This window comes from Melozone crissalis, unplaced genomic scaffold, assembly GCF_028551555.1.
Source record: "Melozone crissalis strain CALT ecotype California unplaced genomic scaffold, PUWL_Pcris_2 ptg000042l_1, whole genome shotgun sequence".
NCBI lineage: Eukaryota > Metazoa > Chordata > Aves > Passeriformes > Passerellidae > Melozone > Melozone crissalis.
Window position 1 is genome coordinate 43,138,591 of NW_026535820.1, and position 21,001 is coordinate 43,159,591.

Genomic DNA, 21,001 nt, shown 5'->3' on the forward strand with positions numbered 1-21,001 from the left:
CTAACTTGACTACATCCACTGTCACTGACTGCACATAGGTTATGCTTTAGCAGACATTTTTACAAAAATAAGTGTATGTAAAACCGAAAAAAAGTTACCTTCTACCAATATACTTCCCTTGCCTAAACAAAACCCTTTGGCAGCCAAACCTACTGAGTGAACTTTCAGGCTGTGGCAAACTATTGAGGGCTCCCGTCTATTTAGCTATTCAAACAGCAAAGCCAGAGTGATTATGTCTAATGAAACAGATTTAGAAATTGATTTCCTCACCCAGCACAGTAAATCTTCTCTGAGCACAGGGCATCCAGAAGGCACACACCTGGACTGAACCAGAAAGCATTCACATACCAGGAACATTTGCAGATGGTCAGGCAACCTTTTAACCTGCTTGTCAATTGAAGACAGCCCTTTCTGTAACTTTTGCATTTGACTGTCCTGTCAAATCCAAATCAGCTACACTTTGACCAGAACCAGGTCAGTTTAGGTGAGCTGACAAGGACAGGGGGTTTGCCCCAGCAAGGGAAGAGAGGAACAAAAAGGAATTGCAACAGAATGTTTCTGGAGAAATGGGCTGTCTTTCCCTCTCCCACCAGCCTGAAATCTGGTCTGGCTGAAGCAGAATCATGGTCAAACCATGTTGTTTCCCTGTGTCTACCGCTGACCCTATTCTGCCTCTATATAAAGATAAAATCAAAACTCATAACCACATTGTGAAGAAGCGGGTTTAGTTTTGTGAAGCTTGAAGGAAAAGGTGTCCACAAAACCAGACCTTCCTCTGATCTTCAAAGTCCCAAAGCTCACAAGGGAGATGAAGATTAAAATCAAATAAGCAGAAGAACTCAAAAACTTATTTATCCTCTACTGTGTCTTATTTAAGTGAAAAAACTTCTTTCAATAGTGACTGCTCTCCTCACTTTTTAGGCATTTATGTGGAAATTCAGTGGATTCTGATGTCAGGTAAGTTTCTGAAGCTCTGCTTGCTCCTTTTGCACTGGTTGGCCTTCCCACAGCTCCTGCTCAGCACAGCAGCCTTGCAGAGACACAAGGAGAGGGTGACTGGGACCTGACCTCCCCTCCCAAGCGCCCCACTCCAGACACACAGGAAGGGCTTGCACTGTCCCTCACCTGCAGCTGAGGCTGGCTCATGCTGGAGGGAAAGCCACAGCACACACTCTGCTGCAGCCAGCAAAGAACCAGCACAAAAAATGGCATGCTCAGTTGTAGGCCAATAAATCTCTATATATTATCAGTAATTAAACTTCAATGTAAGAACTGTCCTTGAAAAGGAGAATTTTAATTTTGGGTTGAGAAAAGGGTTTTACTGAGAATTTCTGAAATGAGAATTTTCCAAGCGAGCATTTCACACTGCAAATCAAGCACTACAGTCTCAGTGATCTCAGTTTGTCCCCTAAACATTTAAGATCTTGCTTTAATTTGTCATGTCATTAATACCTAAAAGATACTTTTTGATCTCAGCCCCTCACTACTCCAACCAAAATCACATACCTAGTAAATAGAGTATCTGGGGTACCACACAGGCATTTAGTATGTTCTTACAAATTCTGTCAAAGACAAAGAAAAGCCCTTGTTAAATATAATGAAAACCCTCTGAAGACCTGATATATGCCCTAAATATTGTTCTCTTGATTGCAGAAACAGCATATAGAAAAGCCAGTCTTTATAATTTAAATATCACAACTTTAATATTAATGCTGAAAATTTAGGTGTATCACTAAATATGCTCATAATGTGATACTCAGAAGCTAACTTTCAGCTTTTAAATGCTCTTCTCACATCTGTGGCAGATGTTAGGAACCACTAATGTAAAAAGCAGGAACACCTTAATCTAGGCAGGGATACTATTGCACCATACCTGAGTATCTTAGGGAGACCAAGTTTGCATATGAACTGCCAAAAAGTTCAGACTTTCTAGAAGCCAAAGGACATTTTGCCAAGTTAACATAAGAAAGATCAGACCTTCAGAAATTATAAACTCATTAATGAGAATTATCTTGCTATACCTGCTTGCTGAAAATTACCTCACTGATGCTGTTGTTCGATTTGCAGGTATTACCTTGTAATTTTTTCTTCTTATTATTTGATATTAGACATTCAATTCCTGTGCTAACATTCTCCTAGTTTCTTTCATGGAGATTTCACAATTATTTTCTTTGTTTTCTCCCTTTATTTGTTTTCTTCACTGATTTGCACTTGCAGTTGATTTATACCCTTTTGTGAAAGTTGAAAATTGGATCCCAGTTAGATATCTTTTCAGTGCAAAGTATGTCCACCATCCCACCATGAGTTCATAAACTACATAAATGCAGTGTATTCTGCTGATACCAAATTTATAAGAAGATTTATAAAGCAGATCCTTTTCCCACCTAATATACCACAAAAATAACAAGTGCCTTCTCTGTCAATTATGAAAAAAACTCATCAAGCTTGGGACACACAAACATTTTAACTCAAAATGCTGAAATTGGTGTTTTAAGGCATATACCAGCCTTTTTGGCATAGAAGTTTAAGAAAATAGATGTTAATCAAGCTAGTAGCAAACTGGCAATCCAAAGGAACAAGCACAAACATTCAATTTTAATACTGCTCAAGATGCATGGTATTACATATTAAAATAATAAATACTAATACTAATAACCTGCTTAGATGTTACTTTTAGAAGCATTTTTCCACATGGGAAGTAGAAAATTTTAGAGAAATACATGGTTGAGGGAAACTGAAAATATTTACTGAAAGAGGGGAAAAATCCTTCCCTGTGCTTGGTATTAGCAACTACCTCTAATGCTGTCAAGATTTGATAAAGGCACTATCATATCCTTTGCTCAAAATACACATGCACATGCAGTTTTTTTACTTCAGACATGCAAAGTGAGAACAAAACAAAACAAAACAAAAAAGCAAACACTACAGGATTTCAAGATACAAGGTTTCAGTTTAGATTTAAAATATTTAGCACCTTCTGCAAATACCAAATACCACAGGAGTCCTCTGGAGGCTGACATCTTTGCTATGTGACTTCTCATACTCAAACCAGAAAAAACACTGTGAAAACTACTACAACTTTCTATTTCTCTTGTTTTCCATTTGTTCCTCCCTCACTTTTCTCCACTCTTTATTTTGTCCTATCTAGTTTTTCTTGCAATCAAAATTCTCAGCCAGGGACAAATGAAAAGGACTTTTCAGCAAATCTTCCTTTGCATCCTCATGAGATGGGCTCTTCACCAGCCAGCCAGCCTTTGATTTCAAACACATCAGCCCTTTAGGGCTTCCAGGATTGTTCTGCCTAATTCTTTCTGTGGGCTCCAAATGCTTCTATTTTGTGTAAGTCGGGGAAATACAACCTCCTTCCCTCCAATCAGCTTTCCCATGCTCAGCTCCATGCTTTAAGTAGCTGGTCATGGCAAACAGGTCTCCCTGCTGCACAAGGATATGTTTTAAGGGAACACAGCACAATGTACAAGGGAAATGCAAGCAAACTAAAAAAATTAATACAGAACAGGATGGTGCATAGCAAAAAAGGCCTCTTTTCCACCCACAAACATGTTAGTCATAATTTCCTCAAGTACTGGTTACACCTAGCTGTCACACCTACTTGTAATTAGCATGTCTACAAGCTGATGCAAGTAGGTATTCAGTAATATTTTAATCATCAGATATTTTCATGACATGGTGAGGAGGAAGCCTTTTTATCAAGGCAACATCCCTGTCTACCAGATACCATCACAGGAGATATATATTTTTCTCACTTTTCCATCCCACCTTAAAAACCACAGGTGGCTGTTTAGCTGCTACACTCTCACTGCTATGGGAAATACTCAGGGCCTCTCTGAATTATTTAATGGGCTCACTGCCATTGCTGGCAGCTGTAAAGTGCTAATTCTAATGAAGGTCATGAACATATTCAAAGTGAGTGTACACTCCAACCAATCATCTCCTTACCTCTGCAATATCTACAAGCTGTTCTTTTGCAGAAGAATTCCTTGTTTCAGAGAAACCAAGGAAACATCACTTGTGCTCTGTATATTGTGTTCAATGACTCTTTCAACAGAAAAATGGACAATCTTTGAAGACTGAAGAACTGAACTTGCTACTGCAGAGGTGTCCTTTCAGTTCCATTTTCTAAGAGTGTTCTTTAGATCTAACACTAATTGTAACGGTAAGGCTGAACACTCCTTTGCTTAGAAACCGACGTTTATTCTATAATGCAGGAAGGGTCAGTCAAAGAAAACACTGCGAATACTGCTTCCTTGGTTTCTGAGCTATTCCTCTCTTTACATTACAGCTGTTACCTGGGCACTTTGAAGGCTTTTGTCTATCTTGTTTCACATCAGTTTGCCCTCTCTCACACTGTGTCTTAGTTCCTTTTTTTTTTTTTTTTTTTTTTTTTTTTTATTTTTATTTTTTTTTTTCTATTAGGGGAAGTTGTGTAACTGGCACTGCCTAAACCTCCGCATGGAAAATCATGGAATTATTTTCTTCATTGCCAATTTAGACTTGGCATTTCTTTACTACTAATTATTTTACTTATGGGTTCATTAGGTGATTAGCTGGTGTAATCTGAAATCACCTGGTACCACCAGGGTTGGCAAGGGAAGCAAATGACTTTATGAATGAAGCAATCTATAAAGATTTTTGTACTTCTAAGCAAATGCTAACGCAGAAACAGGTAGATGAAGTAAGTCGGTGAGCAGCAATGGTGACAGAATTTGTATTTTAGAAACCTGTTTCTAAAACAGGTTTTTGAAATTTCAATTCAACAGATATAGTGGCTGAGATGAGTGAGTTCCTGCCCAAGCTAATTTTGAAACAGTGCTTAATGAGTCTTCAGTGAAGCCTGAAGTCCAAACCTGAATGCAGCCTCTTCCACAGCTGGGTTTGTCACAGGCTTCAGTGCTGTGCCCCATCTCACATCCTCCCATCCATAACCTTCTCCAATACTACATCCTTTCCTCCAGTCATTTACCACCAGCAGAGTTACAGGGTGTCCAACACAGTAATATTGCCTGCATCTCAAAACCACATATAGTTAAAGCATAATTTTAAAATCCACATAGTCCAAGTGGACACAAGGGTTTTATGCAGATATTAGAATTTCAACTATATATTTTCATTACTTCAGATTTCCAGCTCAAGGCTAGAACGACTTCCTTGTTTACAACCAAACAGAGGAGAAGCCTCATTTTTCAAGTTATCAGTATTAAGAAATATAACACTCCTTTCCACCTCCAGGAACTGACTGCATTTTAAATCTGCCAGATTTTAATCTCAGTAATATATGCAACTTTCATTCTCAGGTTCAGCTCCTACCATGTTTCAGTGATGCTGCTCTGCACGTAAAAAATGGTGCGTACACATAATGTGATAATCAGATGCCAACTTTGGCTGCTGAAAACGTTATTGCCAAGATCTTTTCTCAGATTGTGTCTTCTCTCTCTGAGCTCCATCCCTCAGTTTAGGAAGAACATGCAGTTTAATTCATTTGTTACATGAGCATTTAAACAGAGAAATCAACAACTGCCCTTCCAGAATTTGACATACTAAAATTCATCATGGGAATTTCCTCACTAGAGATAAAATTCAACCCTGAGCAATGGTACAATATAGGAGACATATACATCACTTTCCTCCTCTTTGCAGTAATACATGATTTCACATTCTGTGCGTGGGACAAAATGACCCAATCACAGCAAATCCACACAGACCACGCTGATGCACATAAATGTGCCTACTGCAACTAAATCTCTGCTTTCACTCCTAAAAGAACATTCTCTTGAAATTTCTGAAGTTTCCCATCCATCTGGCCAGCATAAAGCTGAACACACGGACAGAAGTCACACTTAATATATTAAAAAAATATATATAAATAGTATGAGACAATAACAGATTAACAGACTGCACTGCATCATGCTACAGCCATCAAGCACATGGACACCTTCTCCTTCATATTTTGAGTTTTCCTTATTTAGGGCACTATAATCCTCAGTAGTCAAGTGGCTACTAAATGGTATTTCTTAGAACATCCTAATAAACTTCAGCTATTTTAATTAGTAGTTTCCACTCTGGAATAGACAGTTGTTTTGTTATTAGGGTAATCACATTTGTGTTCCAGTGCCAGACCACGTGGTATGTTCACCCTAAACATTAACCTAACTTCTGCAAATGATAGCTTAAAAGTTGTTGAATACATTTAAGTAAAAACTACTCTATTTGTATACTTGTACTCAGAAAAACCACATGTGAACTGCTTAAATTACAACAAAGGGATAGTTCTAAAAGCAGCCAGTCTTATACTAAGAAAAAAGAGAGTACAGACTGATTAAAAAAAAATTAATGGGCTGGTGATTTTTAAGAGTGCCTTTAAATGTAATATGCAGAAGGAATGATCCTCTAACAAAAGATTTAGTCATCTTTACCTGAGGCACAGCAGTGTTTTTGTTCAGCAAAGATTTAAAAGAATGAGATTTATGAAAGGTGTTTGAATTGAATTTTTACTTCATGAATGACAACCTTGCATTTCTATGCAACACTGAATTATATAAATGAGAATGGGTGTCCTGCATCACTTAAATCTAATGTGATGAATCTTTAAGGAGAGATTACACCTGTACAGTAAATAGATGACAAATACACCTACAGTTTCTGGCACAAACACTGTATTTCTCAGAAGTGGCAGATGAGATTTACAGAGTATGTACTCCCCTAAGCAAGATTTTACAATCACAGCTCTCCCTCAACAGGTGGCAAAAGTCAAGGGGCACCTGAGAAATGCTCAGACATGTTACAAGTCATTCTTCTATGAAAAAAAGGAGAATAGAAGAAAATATATGGAATAAAATACAAGTCTCTGGAGGTATCCTGCTCATGGGACACAGGAAAGAAGGCATGGATACTAACCACTCTAAAAGGTTTCTATTCTGAGTGGTAAAATCTTGTCTGTATTCATATAGGTGCAATTCCTCTACAGAACCCAATCATGGGTTCCGTACTTTGAAACTACAACTGTTTTATTTGGAAGATGCTTCTGCACTATAAGGGGGGGGTATTGCTTTCAGATTTCAGTGATTCTGTAGGGTTTTAAACTCTGGCCCCTCCCTCTCCACTCCTGTCCACAGGATACTGCTGAAGTGGAAAACAGCACATTTTGTTATTCCTCTGCCAAATTTTAATAGGAAGGAAATAAAATAGAAAATCCTTTCTCATAGAAGAAAAAAAAATCACCTAAAACATATATGCAAGACTATAACACAGGTAGAACTATATGAGTGAACCTAGATCTGACAAATGAAATGAGATTATGACTTTGTATTGCTTTGAGGTGATTTGTTATTCTTTATGCAGATTACTAAGGTATTTTCTGCTCAATTTACTTTGTACTGAAGATATGTTCCCTGCTTGCTTCCTATAATTCTCTCTCCCAAAACAATGTTATCAAGTGGATGTCAGTTAGGAGTACAGGTCTATTATCACAACATTACCAAACTGAAAGAAATGCAGTTGTAGGAGTAATTCTTCTTTTTAATTTCTCTGAAAACATTATGTCCTATAGCCAGAACTCCATGCTGTGTGATTTATCAGCATGATCCTCAATTAATCTACAGCTGTGCCATCACAGCACATCCATATACAGCAGCTTATGACACAACAAAACAACCTGTCCCCCAGCCAGAAAAAAAGCCACCATCTAAGCAGAAAGAAGCGATATTTGGTGTTTATAGTCTAACTCTTCTAGATCAGGAAGAATGAAAAATTAAATACAGATTTGAGAAGCAGCATAAAGGACAAAGGGTTTAATCTAAATGGGGCAAGTGAAAGCTGATATTTTTGTTGCTCCTCCTTTTCCCCTGAAATGAGAGTTTTAGAGACAAAAAAAGAAAAATGTGTAATTGAAACCAAAGTTCCCTTTTTCTTTTAAATCAAGTATTTGTAGTACAGGAAAGAGCATATAATAGGTAACTTCTCATTAACAGCTAGATGACATTCTGAAATTAATTACTATACCAATGTACTCACTAGTGCCCCCTGTAAGAACCTGAAAATATCTAACTGCTTGTATACACGATTTTTTTCTCCTCTAAGCCCTTTAGATTCCTTTCACTCATTAATCTGAAGTCTATGGAATTAGAAGTGATACATCTGGTTAACTAAATTCCTGTTCCCTGCTGAAAAGCAATACTTAACCTGAGAAAGGATAACTGTCTATTTACCGGGATAGGAAGTGCCTTTGGAAACTGCCACTAGTGATATGCAAGGATCAGACTTCTGATTTCCAAAGCTGAAGTTATGTTTGCACACCTTACAGGTGCAGAAAACTGAACTAAACCCTCTGTATGTGATTCATCATGGCACTAGAATTGCAGTCCCTCAATGTCATTTTACATAGTCTCATTTTATTTCACGCTGTGGTAATTTTCTAAATTTTCTTCAGCATGTTTAAATCATAAGACAGCTTCACTGATTTGAAACAGCTAATAACAAACAAGTTACCAAGGGACCATCAAAAAGATATATCTCCAAGTAAAGCTTAAAAAAAACCCCCTTGTATTTGTTTCAGATATCATCTGAATGTTGAGTATCAAATGCAAGGTGCAGAAAACCAGTGGTATCAATACAGGTTGGGGGATGAAGGGATTAAGAGCAGCCCTGCCCAGAAAGACCTGGGGGTGGATGAGAGGCTGGACATGACCCAGCCATGGGCACTCACAGCCCAGAAACCAAATGTATCCTGGGCAGCAGGGTGAGGGAGGGAATTCTCCCCAGCTAAGCTGCTCTGGTGGGACCCCACCTGGAGTGCTGCAGCCAGCTCAGCATAAGAAAGAGACAGGTTAGACATGGTCCAGAGGAGGGCCACAGAGATGGTCAGAGGGCTGGAGTGCCTCTCTGGTGATGGGAGACTGAGAAAGTTGGGGTGGTTCAGCCTGGAGAAGAGAAAGCTTCAGGGAGACCTGAAAGGGTACTTGAAGGAGGCCTGAAACAAATCTGGGGAGGGACCTTTTAGCAGGGCTGCTGCAATAGGACAAGAGGCAATGGTTTTAAACAGAGGCTAGAAAGAAGGAAGGCTTTTTTTACAATGAAGTCTGTGAAGGAGCAACTGGAACAGGCTGCACAGAGCCAGGTGGTAGATGGCCCATCACTGGAGACATTCATGGTCAGGTTGGACAGGGTTCTGCACAGCCTGGTCTGGTTGAAGAAGTCCCTCCCTACTGCAGAAGGTTTGGACTACAGGATCTTTGAAGGCCCCTTGCAACTCAATCTCTTCTATGACTATCATTCTGTTTTAAACTATTTCATAATCATTAAAAAATCCCAACACATTTCAAAGATCAAAATATTGAGGTTTAAAACCTTTAAAATGGTTCAAGAACAATTTATCTGTAAAAGCATATAGAAAAGCACAATCCATTTGTGATGAAACACAACTGCAATAAAGTAGCTTAACTGTTCTTGAAAGAAGAGTAAATCACTCTAAGGGATTCAGACATCTAAATTTTTCATGTCAAATTTTTGAGTATTTGAAAATTACTTCACAATATGTAAAAAATACACATTGAAATAATGACTTCTAAAAATTTCAAAGATATTCACTACTTTATTACATACCAAGACAAATATTTAGGATCTTGTGAAGATGATGTACTTTGGCTCATTTCATGCATCCTCTCTAGCCTCATTCTCCTTTTGTACAGGGCAACAAAGGAGGTAAGAGACATGACAAAATGTTGAGAACCAAAGAAAGGCTAAGCTGGACCAGCATAAAAAACATAGAGCAAATGAAGCTTGGGTATTTCAAAGCAGCATTAAGAAGTCCATGCAACACCCTCCTCCACCCTTGCTGTAAAAATCTGTTAAAAAAACATTCCTTGGACCTACTCAGCAATTACTGCTCCCACAGACCTCTGGCTCTCTTGCTGGCAAGGCAGGGCCATGGGACAGCAGAGCAGCACTCCCTCCCAGGACAAGGCAAGGTCTCTGCCCCACCAGGCCAGCTGCAGAGGGAGGGCAGGGCAGAGGCAAGGAGATGGTGGCCAGTGCAGCTTTCCAGGAGCTACTCCACAATGCCAGATTCTGTCTACCAGGTCAGTGAGATGGAAGTTTGAAGAGGTCAGACCTTTCATAGAGGAAGGGAGCCCCCAGGGAGCACGGGCAAATGACACATGAACCTGGCTCTGAGAACCTGGACTGCCCCACTTCACTTGTGCAAAGCAAATGAGAAGAGGCAGAGGTCAGAGCCATTTGAACACTCCCAAGAAACAAAACTAGTAATGTCCCCTCCCTGCAAAAAAACAAACGCAAACAAAGAGTACAATTTGTTTTGATTGGGCTGTTCCTGCCTGGAGCAGAAGAAAAATGGGCATTTGGCTTCTCCCTCCTACTTCTTTAGGTCATGAATAGAGACATGATCCTCACCACAGACACCTCATCAGACAGAACAAGGAGGCAGCTCAGTCACATTGTGAGAAAGCCATCAGCCCAGTGACAAAAGAGGGACTAGGTTTTCTTGTACACCTTCTCCTTGGACACTGCCTAAACTCCAGGACAGCAAAAGCCCAGCCCAAGCGCAGCAGGCATGAAGCAGCAAATGCTGCCACTGCCACCTGGGTCCTCTTCCCATCCCTCCAGCAGCATCTAGTCCATGAAGAAAGACTGGACTCCAGAAACAAACCCTGCTTCTACCCTACTAAAGCAAAACACACCTTTTCAGGAGAAATGCAACATTACTACAAGCAGCACTTGAGATAAAGCATCCTTGGTGCAGACACCTCCTTCAGCAAATGAAGTACGAGGCAGGAGTGGGATGGAAGGCAGAGAAGAGGACAAGAGCATCTGTCCAGATATCCAATGGCAACTCTCACCTTTGGCAGTTTTTCCTGACCTGCATCACAGGACAATGAAATACTATGTTTATCCTTGCCACTGGCAAAGGGCCAGGAGCAGCAGATAACTCTTTCCTTTGAAAAGCAGCTGCCTTGGCTGTTAACAGCTCTCCAGTCAGCATTCTTCCTCCACACAGAAACCCAGCTTGCAAGTTGACATACTTCTGCTTTGCACCTGCCATCACAAATTCCACAGGCCTCCTCTCTTGGATCTCTGTGCCATGGTGCCCAGGAAGTGGTGCAGCCTGTGGCAGCACAGCTTTTGAGAACAGACATCTTCAGAGGTGCTGGTGTACTGGTGGAAGCACTCAAGCATCAGTGGGAGGAATCTCAGGGAGATGGACTTGGCCTGAAGGAATGGAGGCTGTCAGAGAAGCCTGAGGGCAGCCTGGCAGCTGCCTGCACACACAGGGACATTGGGCAGCTCTGAGGGTAGCAGGAAGTGCTGCAGTGTGCGCCTGCCACAAACACGTTCCCTGATAGGTAACCCATTGCAAGAGCATGCCTGATGAGCCCTGCAGATCCCACCCTAAGCGACTCTTCAGAGACAATAAAACTTTTACTGCTTAGCCTTCTACTATCCAATCTCCTTTCAATTAACCGTTCCTTTCAGGGTTCTCTTTAATTCCAGCAGATCAATCACAGCACCTCATTCTCCTAATGCTCTCAGAACAGTCTTTGCAGTACCTTGCATGCCCTGTGTCCATCAAGGAGGCAGCTCAGCTCCGCGCACCCAGCACTCCAACGAGCACCAAGTGGTTGTGGAACCACATGAAGCTGCTGGACTTTGAAGTCCATTCAACTATGACTGAACTGTGTCACAACACCTTCCCTATGGTGACCTTCTGGGGACTGAGACAGACATTCTCAGGCTCTGTGCATTCTGAGACTCTCCCTAAGCTTTTACCCAGGCTGCCACGGTTGTCCTGATGCCAGCAAGATTCATGTGCCCTTCACAGAGCTGAGGAGGACAGGCTCACTCCTCCATTGCATCCTTGTCACTTTTGTAAGGTTGGGATCAAAAGTATTTGCCTGCAGCCCCTGAAACCAGTGAGTGCTCTTAAAGCATGGTTTAAGACCTCAGCAGGTTTTAAGATCTAAATGCTCACAGTTTACCAGCAGCACCAGTGCTCTTACACAGCAACACTTACTTCATCTGATAAAGTCGCTCTTTGTAGAGAGCTCAGAACAAGCACAGCTCTCCCATTTCTCATCCCACTGCCCCAGACCACTGGGGATATTATTCTTCAAGGCTTTTACAAACTTTATCTGGAAGTTACATCCTTTTTACAGAAGAGGGCTCATCTGTTTCTCTGAGGGAGCACAACAGAAGCATGAGCTTCCAGACAGTGATGCCAGCCTCTGGAGGGTGATGACAACTGTTCACACAGACCCCACAGCTGACAAAGCTGTGCTCCTGAGCTCAGCACTGACAGCCCACAACCACAACAGTGAGGATGCTTTGTCCTCATGGCAGCTACAGAAACCCCAGGCTTGCAAAATAGTGTGATTTTGCCTGTTTTGCCTGGTTTCATGTTTGACGTGGATTAAATGTCAATAACTACAGACTAAACCTCTAGTTCAAAATTCTAATTCTGCAAATAAGCAAACAATCATTGATTCCATGTGCCACTGTGGCTGAAAGGGAACCCTTCCTCCCTCTTAATTAACAGCCCTCTTCAAATTCCATCAGTGTTCATGTAAACATCCCATCAAAAAAGCTTATCTCTCCTATATGAATAATTCAAAACCTTTACGTTTATGAGGAAAATCAGTAACAAACTTGCCTGAACAAAAATTATTAGTGTTATTTAGTTGAGTTACAAATACAAGCTATAAGTTGCTATTCAGTAAAAAAATTAATTTGCTTTTTGTATTGTGTCTGAGTGCTCCCTCCAAGCACATCCTTTGAGGCTTCCCATTTCAAAAGGAAAATTTCACACTTATTGCTTTTAGAGCAAAAGTCTGGGCTGGTACTTTTTATATGAGAGAAGGCATTACCCTTTGAAGAGCAAAAGGGACTGTTAAGTAAAAGCTTAACAACCAAAACAGCTTTTTACAGCTACTGCTGTCAAATTTGAAACATTATTTTTAGCTTAGACAGCATGACAGTAACACACCCAGTTATAATTTACACCACAGGTACAGGCTGGCTGGAGAATGGAACAAGACTAGACCTGGGGAGACAGACCTGGGAATGTTTGTGGATGAAAAGCTCAACACGACCTGGCAATTTGTGCTTGCAGTCCAGAAATCCAACTGTGTCCTGGGCTGCATCCAAAGCACCATGGCCAGGACAGCCAGGGAAGGCATTCTGCCCCTCTCCTCTGGTCTCCTCTGACACCCTAGCTGCAGTGCTGCAGCTCTGGGGTCCTCTGCACAGGAGGGACAGGGAACTGCTGGAGCAAGCCCAGAGGAGGCCACCCAGATGCTCAGAGGCCTGGAGCACCTCTCCTGTGAAGACAGGCTGAGAGAGTAGTGGCTGCTCAGCCTAGAGAAGGCTCCAGGAAGACCTTAAAGCCCCCTTCAGTACCTGAAGAGGCCCTACAAGAGCTGCAGAGTGACTTTTCACAAGAGCACTAAGTGACAGGACAAGGGGGAATAGAGTTAAACTAAAGGAGGATAGGTTTAGATGAGATATGAGGAAGAAATTCTTTATGCTGGGGGTGGTGAGGCACTGAAACAGGTTGCCCAGAAGCTGTGGACTCCCCATCCCTGGAAATCCTCAAGACCAGGCTGGATGGGGCTCTGAGCAACCTGGTCTGGTGAAAGGTTTCCTGACAGGGACAGGGAAGACAGAATGGGATGATCTTTAAGGTTCCTTTCTACACAAACCATTCAGTGATTCTATGAAGAATTCATCATCTCTAAAGGTTTTAAGGGAGATTGTTCAGACTCGTTTTGTATCTTCTGCAGTATGTAGTGCAGAACTATCACCATGCATTTCATTCTCAAGTGAAATACAAAGAAAATACTAAAGTTAAGAACCAAAACATCACCTAAAAAACAATGATTATATAGAACAAACTTAATTTAGTTCACCCCATAGAGAAATTTTAGCTTATTTTATTTTGCTTACTGAATGTTCATTCACCTAGAAGATGAAAAACTCTTGAGAAGGCTTTATCCTCAGTTGTGTAAACATTCTTGAATGCAATATGTATTTAAGGGCTCATAAAATAGAAAGAGGGGATGTCTATAGTAAGTAACCATTCTTGGTTACTTTTCCAAAGTAAGTGAAATTTTCAAATTCAGGAATAATTTTCTTTAAAAGCAAAACAAACAAACCAACCAAAGAAAAACCCTATAAAAATCCCCTCAAACACCACAAAGTCCAACAAAACTAAAAAAAAAACCCAAACCAAAGTCAACAAAAAAAAAAAACCCCACTAAAAACAAAATTAAATGGCTTGCAAGTATAACTAACTTAATTTTTATTTTCAATGGGCAGTGTCAGCTGCAGAGAAAAAAATCCTTTGGACAACATCTTTAAGTTTGTCTTCCCTTTTCTTTCTGTCAGATGTGGAAAAGCATGCATCATCATTATGATTAATGCTATTTTTGTCATACACAAAGGGTGTGAACCATGGTGTACAAAGGAGCACTCTGAAGTTTTAAAGCTCCCCACTCTGCCATGACTCATGTACACAGAATATACAGGCCATGAATCTTTGGCACATATCTTCATGGAGTACACAGTAATCTACCTCCCCCATGTCTTACACCAAATAGCAATCTAGTCCTAAAAGAAAATAAAAAATTTAAAAATAAGAAAAATCAATACTTATGAAAACCCAATAAAGGAAAAAAAAAAGTGCAAACTTGAACTCCTTTCCCTCCTTTTTGTTAATTTGAAAAAAATTGTATGGTCTCCATTAGAAAGGATATGTTCCTATTGGTATTTGTGCTAGAGGCAGGAGTCTGAGAGCTGATCCAATGCAGCTCAAAATTCCCTCTGAGCACAGACAGCTCTTCAGCCTGGCTGTGTGAAAAGCTGACAGCTACCAACAGAGCACCAGAGTGATTGGGCTGGCACACACCCATCTGCTCGCGCTTCCCCTGACCCTGATGATAGGGGTGCAGGGTGGAAGGCATGGGAGGATCAACCCAATACAAAGCTGGACTGATGGGGTCTTTCTTCATAGGGAGCCTGCAGCAACGTTCAAATCCACATCCCAAGTGGCAAAACAAAACTCATCTTCACAGGGGATGTTTCTGCTACCCACATGACTGTGGGGGTTTTAAATTTTTTTTCTCTTTCCTTTTGAAAACCCATCTCCATGTGTAACCAACTAACATCCCGTGTCCCAGTTTAATTCACTGTAATTGTTATCTGTGTTGACTAGGTTGCCTTCCTTACTGAAGTGCTGTGAGCAGTACAGTCACAAGAGAGCCTGCTGCTCCAGCACAGACAACCAAAGGGATATTTTGCAAGCGAAACGAGAAAACCCTCTTCAGGGCATGTCAGGGAAAGAGGGCATCCTATAGGCACTATGAGGCAGCCACAGGTGGAACAGAATCCTTAAAGTTCAACAGAAACAGTAGTTTCAATCACTACCACTGTCTTCACAATTCACTGATGTAAGCAGATATTTTTCTCCCTTTCATGCAAAGAATAGTAATTTTTCCTCTTATCCATGTGTGACTTTATACAAAACATGAGACTGTGATAGTTTCTTTAACAGATGGGAAATGGTGCAATGGTGCTCTTCAAAAAGCATAAAGCTGTTACAGGTATTTTTCTAGGTAATTCTCTGGCTAAATTTCCTTTTTAAGATTTCCTCTTGTACTCTGAACATCCAAACTTACATAAGGCAGGAGGACATGCAAAAACTGCCAGCTTTTCCCTTGGAGAAATGGGTTTTTTAAAGAAGTTTTAAAAAAATAGTTTTAAAAGAAAGTGAAGTATCTTACTCTGAAAAGTGCACTTTTCCTTGATGAAAATAGGAGTGATCTGAAAATGGACATAATCTTCCCTCTGTGATCAACACAGCAAAGATGAAACACCAGAAATACTTACAATTCCTAAGGCAAGTTTCTTCTACATCTGCTTTAGGCTATTTTGGCTGTAGCATTTATATACTCTAATTATTTTGTGCATTAAATACCATAAATATCCCTGTTGATTTTTGATCTATTTGTGGGTTCCAACATACAGCTGTATTTCATTTGGCTGAGAGGACATTCTGCAAGTAGGACTTGTACACCAATGCATTTCAGGGACAATCATTATTATTTATGGATAAACCAGTGATGCTAACAGCTTTTCCCTATGTTATCGTTCAATTTTATATCTGTGTACCTACACCAAAGCATAGCTCTATGGGACAGAGGAAGAAAATGTACTTACGATTTACTTTGAAAGCAAGTGAACAATCACTTAGCTTCATGTGGCAGGAACTTTGCAGTCCATTTGCAACACAAAAAATAGCTTTGTAAGCAAAAAAAATCCTAGCAATTTCTTCAGAGACACCAGATCTTTCTCCAAGACAATACACTAAATTAAGAGAAGTATTTTCTCTCTGTTTATGAGTAAGCTCCCTCCCCAAATTAGCTTAACCTACTGTACATGTAGCACAACATTAAGTATTTCTCCCTTTTGTGCATGTATCTGGGGTTCTATTGGTAGCTGCCATCTGCAAAAGGTATTTTATTTGACTGGCATGCACAGAATACATGAGGAAGAGAAGAAGAGTTAGTAGCAGAGAGTAAGTTACACATCTCAGAAAGACAATCATGCAGCTGACATCCACCTACCTGTACTAGTGCGATATGTGCCTGTGTGTGCTGGTTGCAGAGGGTCCCCCTGGCTCTGGCTGAGACTCCTCATAGGGGGCTTCTGATAAACTCTGTCTTCGTAAATAGGATCTATGTGGTGCTCTGGAGACTGCAGTGCCCTTAATTCCGAGCCAAGGTGGCTGTGCTGGCTGCTGTAAGATGCCCGAGACCCAGCTGCAAACAGATTTATGAGAGGCGTTTAAGAGGGAGAAAACAAGAGACAAATACAGGATCTGACTGATAAAATTTTACTTTAAAGTAGCATTTAAACACAAAAAAATGCCCAAAGCTAAGTAGTAAGTGTTTTCAACATGCAAATAGAAATAGCAAGCAAGGGCAGCTACAGCTCCACTTAAACCCTTTAGCTGCATCATTCAGCTGCCTGCATCTACACAAAAATCCCATTTCTTCCAAGGAAACTACATATTTTGGTGAGATCGATACCATGATTATCATCTCTTCTTAAACAGAGACCAAAGAACCCACCACCTCCTCTCAAAAAAAATAAGAAAAACGCCAACTCTCCCACTTCCAAAACACAAAAAAATCCCCAAAACAAACTAAACCCAAACCAATCCCCCACTCCCTCATTAAAAAAAAAAGAAAAACCCAAACAAGCAAAACCAAACAAACAAGAAAAGGCAAAAGCTGTACAACCTAGGAATGCCCTCAACTAAACGGGTCCAGGACTGGGGGAGGTAGGAGGGTTGGGGAGAAAAAAGCAGCAGCAGGCAGAACGAGTTTCACATGTTATGCCCATATCTGAAGATCTACAAATAAAATAAGCCGGAGTTGATGAATGGATGTAGATTTACATGAAGGCTGATCTTTCAAATGCTTCTCAAAATCACAAGAGAACGGTTGTGCCTTATCAACATTTTGTCTTTGACACTGAAAAAAAATCAAGTTGCTAAGACTTTCTACAACTTAAATATCCTCTGAGGATTAATAAATTAAACACACCTCCTGAAAAAACCATTTTAAGGATATAGCTTATTTTTTTTGCAAATAACAAGATCAAATGCGATTTTAATAAAACATCTTATTCTACTATTAAAACCAGATTATATTAGAACATTTAAAAAAGAGACTTGTATATTTCCAGCCGTGATTGAAGTTGTCACTTCAATCCTTTTGCCACTCAGGTACCTCAGCTCTATGGTCTGTTATGAAGATTGGCAAGAAGGGTCATGGGGATGCTGTACAAACATTAGACATTTTGAAGGTAAGAATAAAGTAAAGTAGGCAATAAGCATGCAAGTGACACTTTGCAAATGTCAAATCTATACCACAAAGTGGCAACATGCTACTTCAGTGTTTAGGAAAGCAATCACAGATACAACTATTCTGGCCCTTGCTGCTAGTTCTGTGAAGTTGAAATCCTGGATGTAGGTGATGTTCCACTGGCTGAGCTTGTACTGCTCACACCACGGGTGTAGCTATTCCTGCTGAAAGCCTCTGCCACAATCATTGTGCTTGCAGTGGTTTTGTTGCATAAACAGACACTAAATACCTCTAAAATGCAAAGCACAGATATAAAGTAAGATGAGATAGCAACACAGGATGGAAATGAGAAATATACACTGACACAACATTACTTAAACTTTAATACAAATTGTCTGGAGAAAAGAATAATTTATTCCCTTTCCTTCTTCTAATCAGCTTGTGCCATATATGTGTTTTCTTCCGAATTTTTCAACTTTTGTGCATGTTTTTAGTGGAATGCCCTATTTGCATATTTTCCCCTTCAAACATTTTTCAGTCTGAATTGCCATTAGCACACTGCTGAAAGTAATTCTGTTGCTCCCCTTACTAGAAAGTCTGCTAAGAGTACCAAATATTTTATCTATAACTACAGCAATTATCCAGAAAGTTGATATTACTATTACAGAATTAAATTCTTCATGGTCTACATTTTCAAAGTGCTCTTTAGCCCCGCACCCTTGAGACAGATTTTCAGAGCAGCTGAACTGCTCCCACCAAGGTCTAGTATCCTTCAGAGTGGCCTGAAAAACAGCCTGTTGTGATTATGTCCAAATTTCAGTGCATATTTGGCTCAATCTGCATCTAAGGCAAAAATACAGAAAAATTGAGAACATTTCAGACATTTAACAGTATATCAACAAATCAGACTTGCGATAGAATAAAGAATTACAACCCCATTCTAGAAGCATTACAATTCTTTTGCCAACATACAAGTTAACAGTGGTTTTCAAACAACAGATTTTCTTTCTAACTCAGCTTCCTGTAAGCCAAAAGATTTTTCCCACTGAACTCAGTAGCAGTATAATCCAGATATCAGCATGTTTCCAAACTGTTATGGTAATCTTCTGGTGAGGTGGGCTTAATTCAACCTCCTTCATACTCTATCAATAGTTCTGCACTTACAAGTGCTGATACTAGTCTAAATAGAAGCTTAATATTAGTTTATTATGCTAATATTGAACAGAGATTTATTTGCAAATTATACATGTAATTAAGACTTTACTAAACAGTAAGCACATGTATAACCAGAGAAACTTCTTGACCAAAACATTTAATCAACCTGTTTTGACTGAAAACAGTTAAGTGGCAATCTAAAAACAACTTCAAAGCATCTGAGTAACACATTATGACTGAACATCCCTCCCAAGAAGGTCAAGAGTTAAAACCCTATCAGTGAGTAACTGCCACTATCCCTCTAACACTTTAGAAAAATGAAGATTTCAACATGTAACCAAAATATTTTCATTTTAGAAACTAAACTACTCTCAAATCTCAGAAATTAAGGCCATTTTAAAATCATGTCTCTTAAACACCTTAAGTTTTAAGCAAAAATGATACTTTTCTATATGCAATTTTACTACACTATTTCCAAATTATCAGGTATCAATATTTAAACACAAAATACTACTACCCTTTAAGGTTCTTAAATCTAGCTAAAAAGACAATAAATCAGAAGATTTAAAAAGAGATGTAACACCATCATAGTTTTTAATGTTTCTATTAAGTAGGTATATAAAAAACTACAACAGCAAGTTGATTTAAGTTAAAATTTCCTTTCAGTTGCTCCTAGAAGTTTTTCTATGTATTAATTTATTAAAGTCTCAACTAAGGAGCAACATTTTTTTATTGCATATTTAATTTAAATATTAAAATCAACTAACTAGTAGCTGTTATATCAAGTTATATCCAGGAAAGGTCACACAGATAACTTAGGGATTTCAGACAATTGAATCCCACCTCATGTACACACTCAACCCTGCACCATATTCTGCTGCTTTGGAAGGCACTGGAGGGACAGTTGAGATGACTGATCAAAACAAGGACCATGAACTCAAAGAACTGATGTCACTGAGAAGGAGAGGTGGAATGGGGCTCCTGCCTGTATCCTGGGTTAGCAGCCAACAGCTACATCCTTTCCTATTCAAAACTGCAAGCTGATCTGTACCACTGCCTTCAAAAACTCTTGCATTAAAGCAGTTTGAAGCTCACAGAGGCTGGAAAAGCAACCAGATCAGAATGGAAAAACAGCAACCAATATACTACCAGGAAGCAATAGAAGATAAGGTCAGCAAGGCCCACGAGCAGTCTCGCATTAAGGAAGCTCAGCACCCTCAAAAGCAGTTTCCCTAAACGTAGAGGCATCATGAATGCATGGCTCCTCTGAGACTGCCCTCACTAAACCCTCTTATCCAGCTGCCAGCCCTTCTCCCCTGCACTAATAGCACTGCACCTCTCTGGGTGCCTGAAATCAAAGCAGTGATGTGCAGCAAGGCCACACACCTTTCTCCTACATAATCTGAGAATGGACTCAGCCCCACTCCCTGGCCAGCCTGCCCTAACAGCAATGCTGGTTTTATTTCAGAGATGTAATCAGGCATCAAGCCCATTCACAGACAGGTCTATGCTCAAGTTCAAAGAAGACTCATTATTAAACTTTCAGTCCTGCTAGTTGTTATTTACAGATGATGTATCCAGCATCAGCGCATAGCCAGAACTCTCATGATCATGATGGTCAAAAAGTGGGGTAGTAGATTAATTTAAAAAGCCCAAACAAACCAAACCAATCCAAAACCACTGAGAAGAACTAAACCATTATTTAGGTGTTCAATAAACCATCCATTAATCAATCATTCCAATAGTGCAGTGTTGTTTGACAAATGCATCTGTGGCATCACAGCAGAAGGTATATAGAAGACTATACAGCTTTAAAATAGCTGTGAGAGGCACAAAATTAAGAAAAAAAAATTAATATATTTTTTAGAACAGAAACTGATTAACTATTTGAACCAAAGCATATGGTAAGAAGAGTCTTCCGAAGCTTCCAAGACTGAAACCTGAAAGCAAGTGGA

General features: G+C 39.9%; 1 protein-coding gene across 5 annotated transcripts in view; it reads right to left on the reverse strand.

Annotated features, from left to right (window-relative positions):
• Positions 1 to 21,001, reverse strand: part of CTNND2 (catenin delta 2) — a 639,750-nt gene that overhangs the window by 231,224 nt on the left and 387,525 nt on the right. For all 5 annotated transcript variants that reach the window (XM_054284533.1, XM_054284531.1, XM_054284535.1 and 2 more), the window contains one exon: positions 16,647 to 16,841. In XM_054284533.1, coding sequence (XP_054140508.1) covers positions 16,647 to 16,841 — 195 coding nt within the window. The remainder of the gene's footprint in view (positions 1 to 16,646; positions 16,842 to 21,001) is intronic.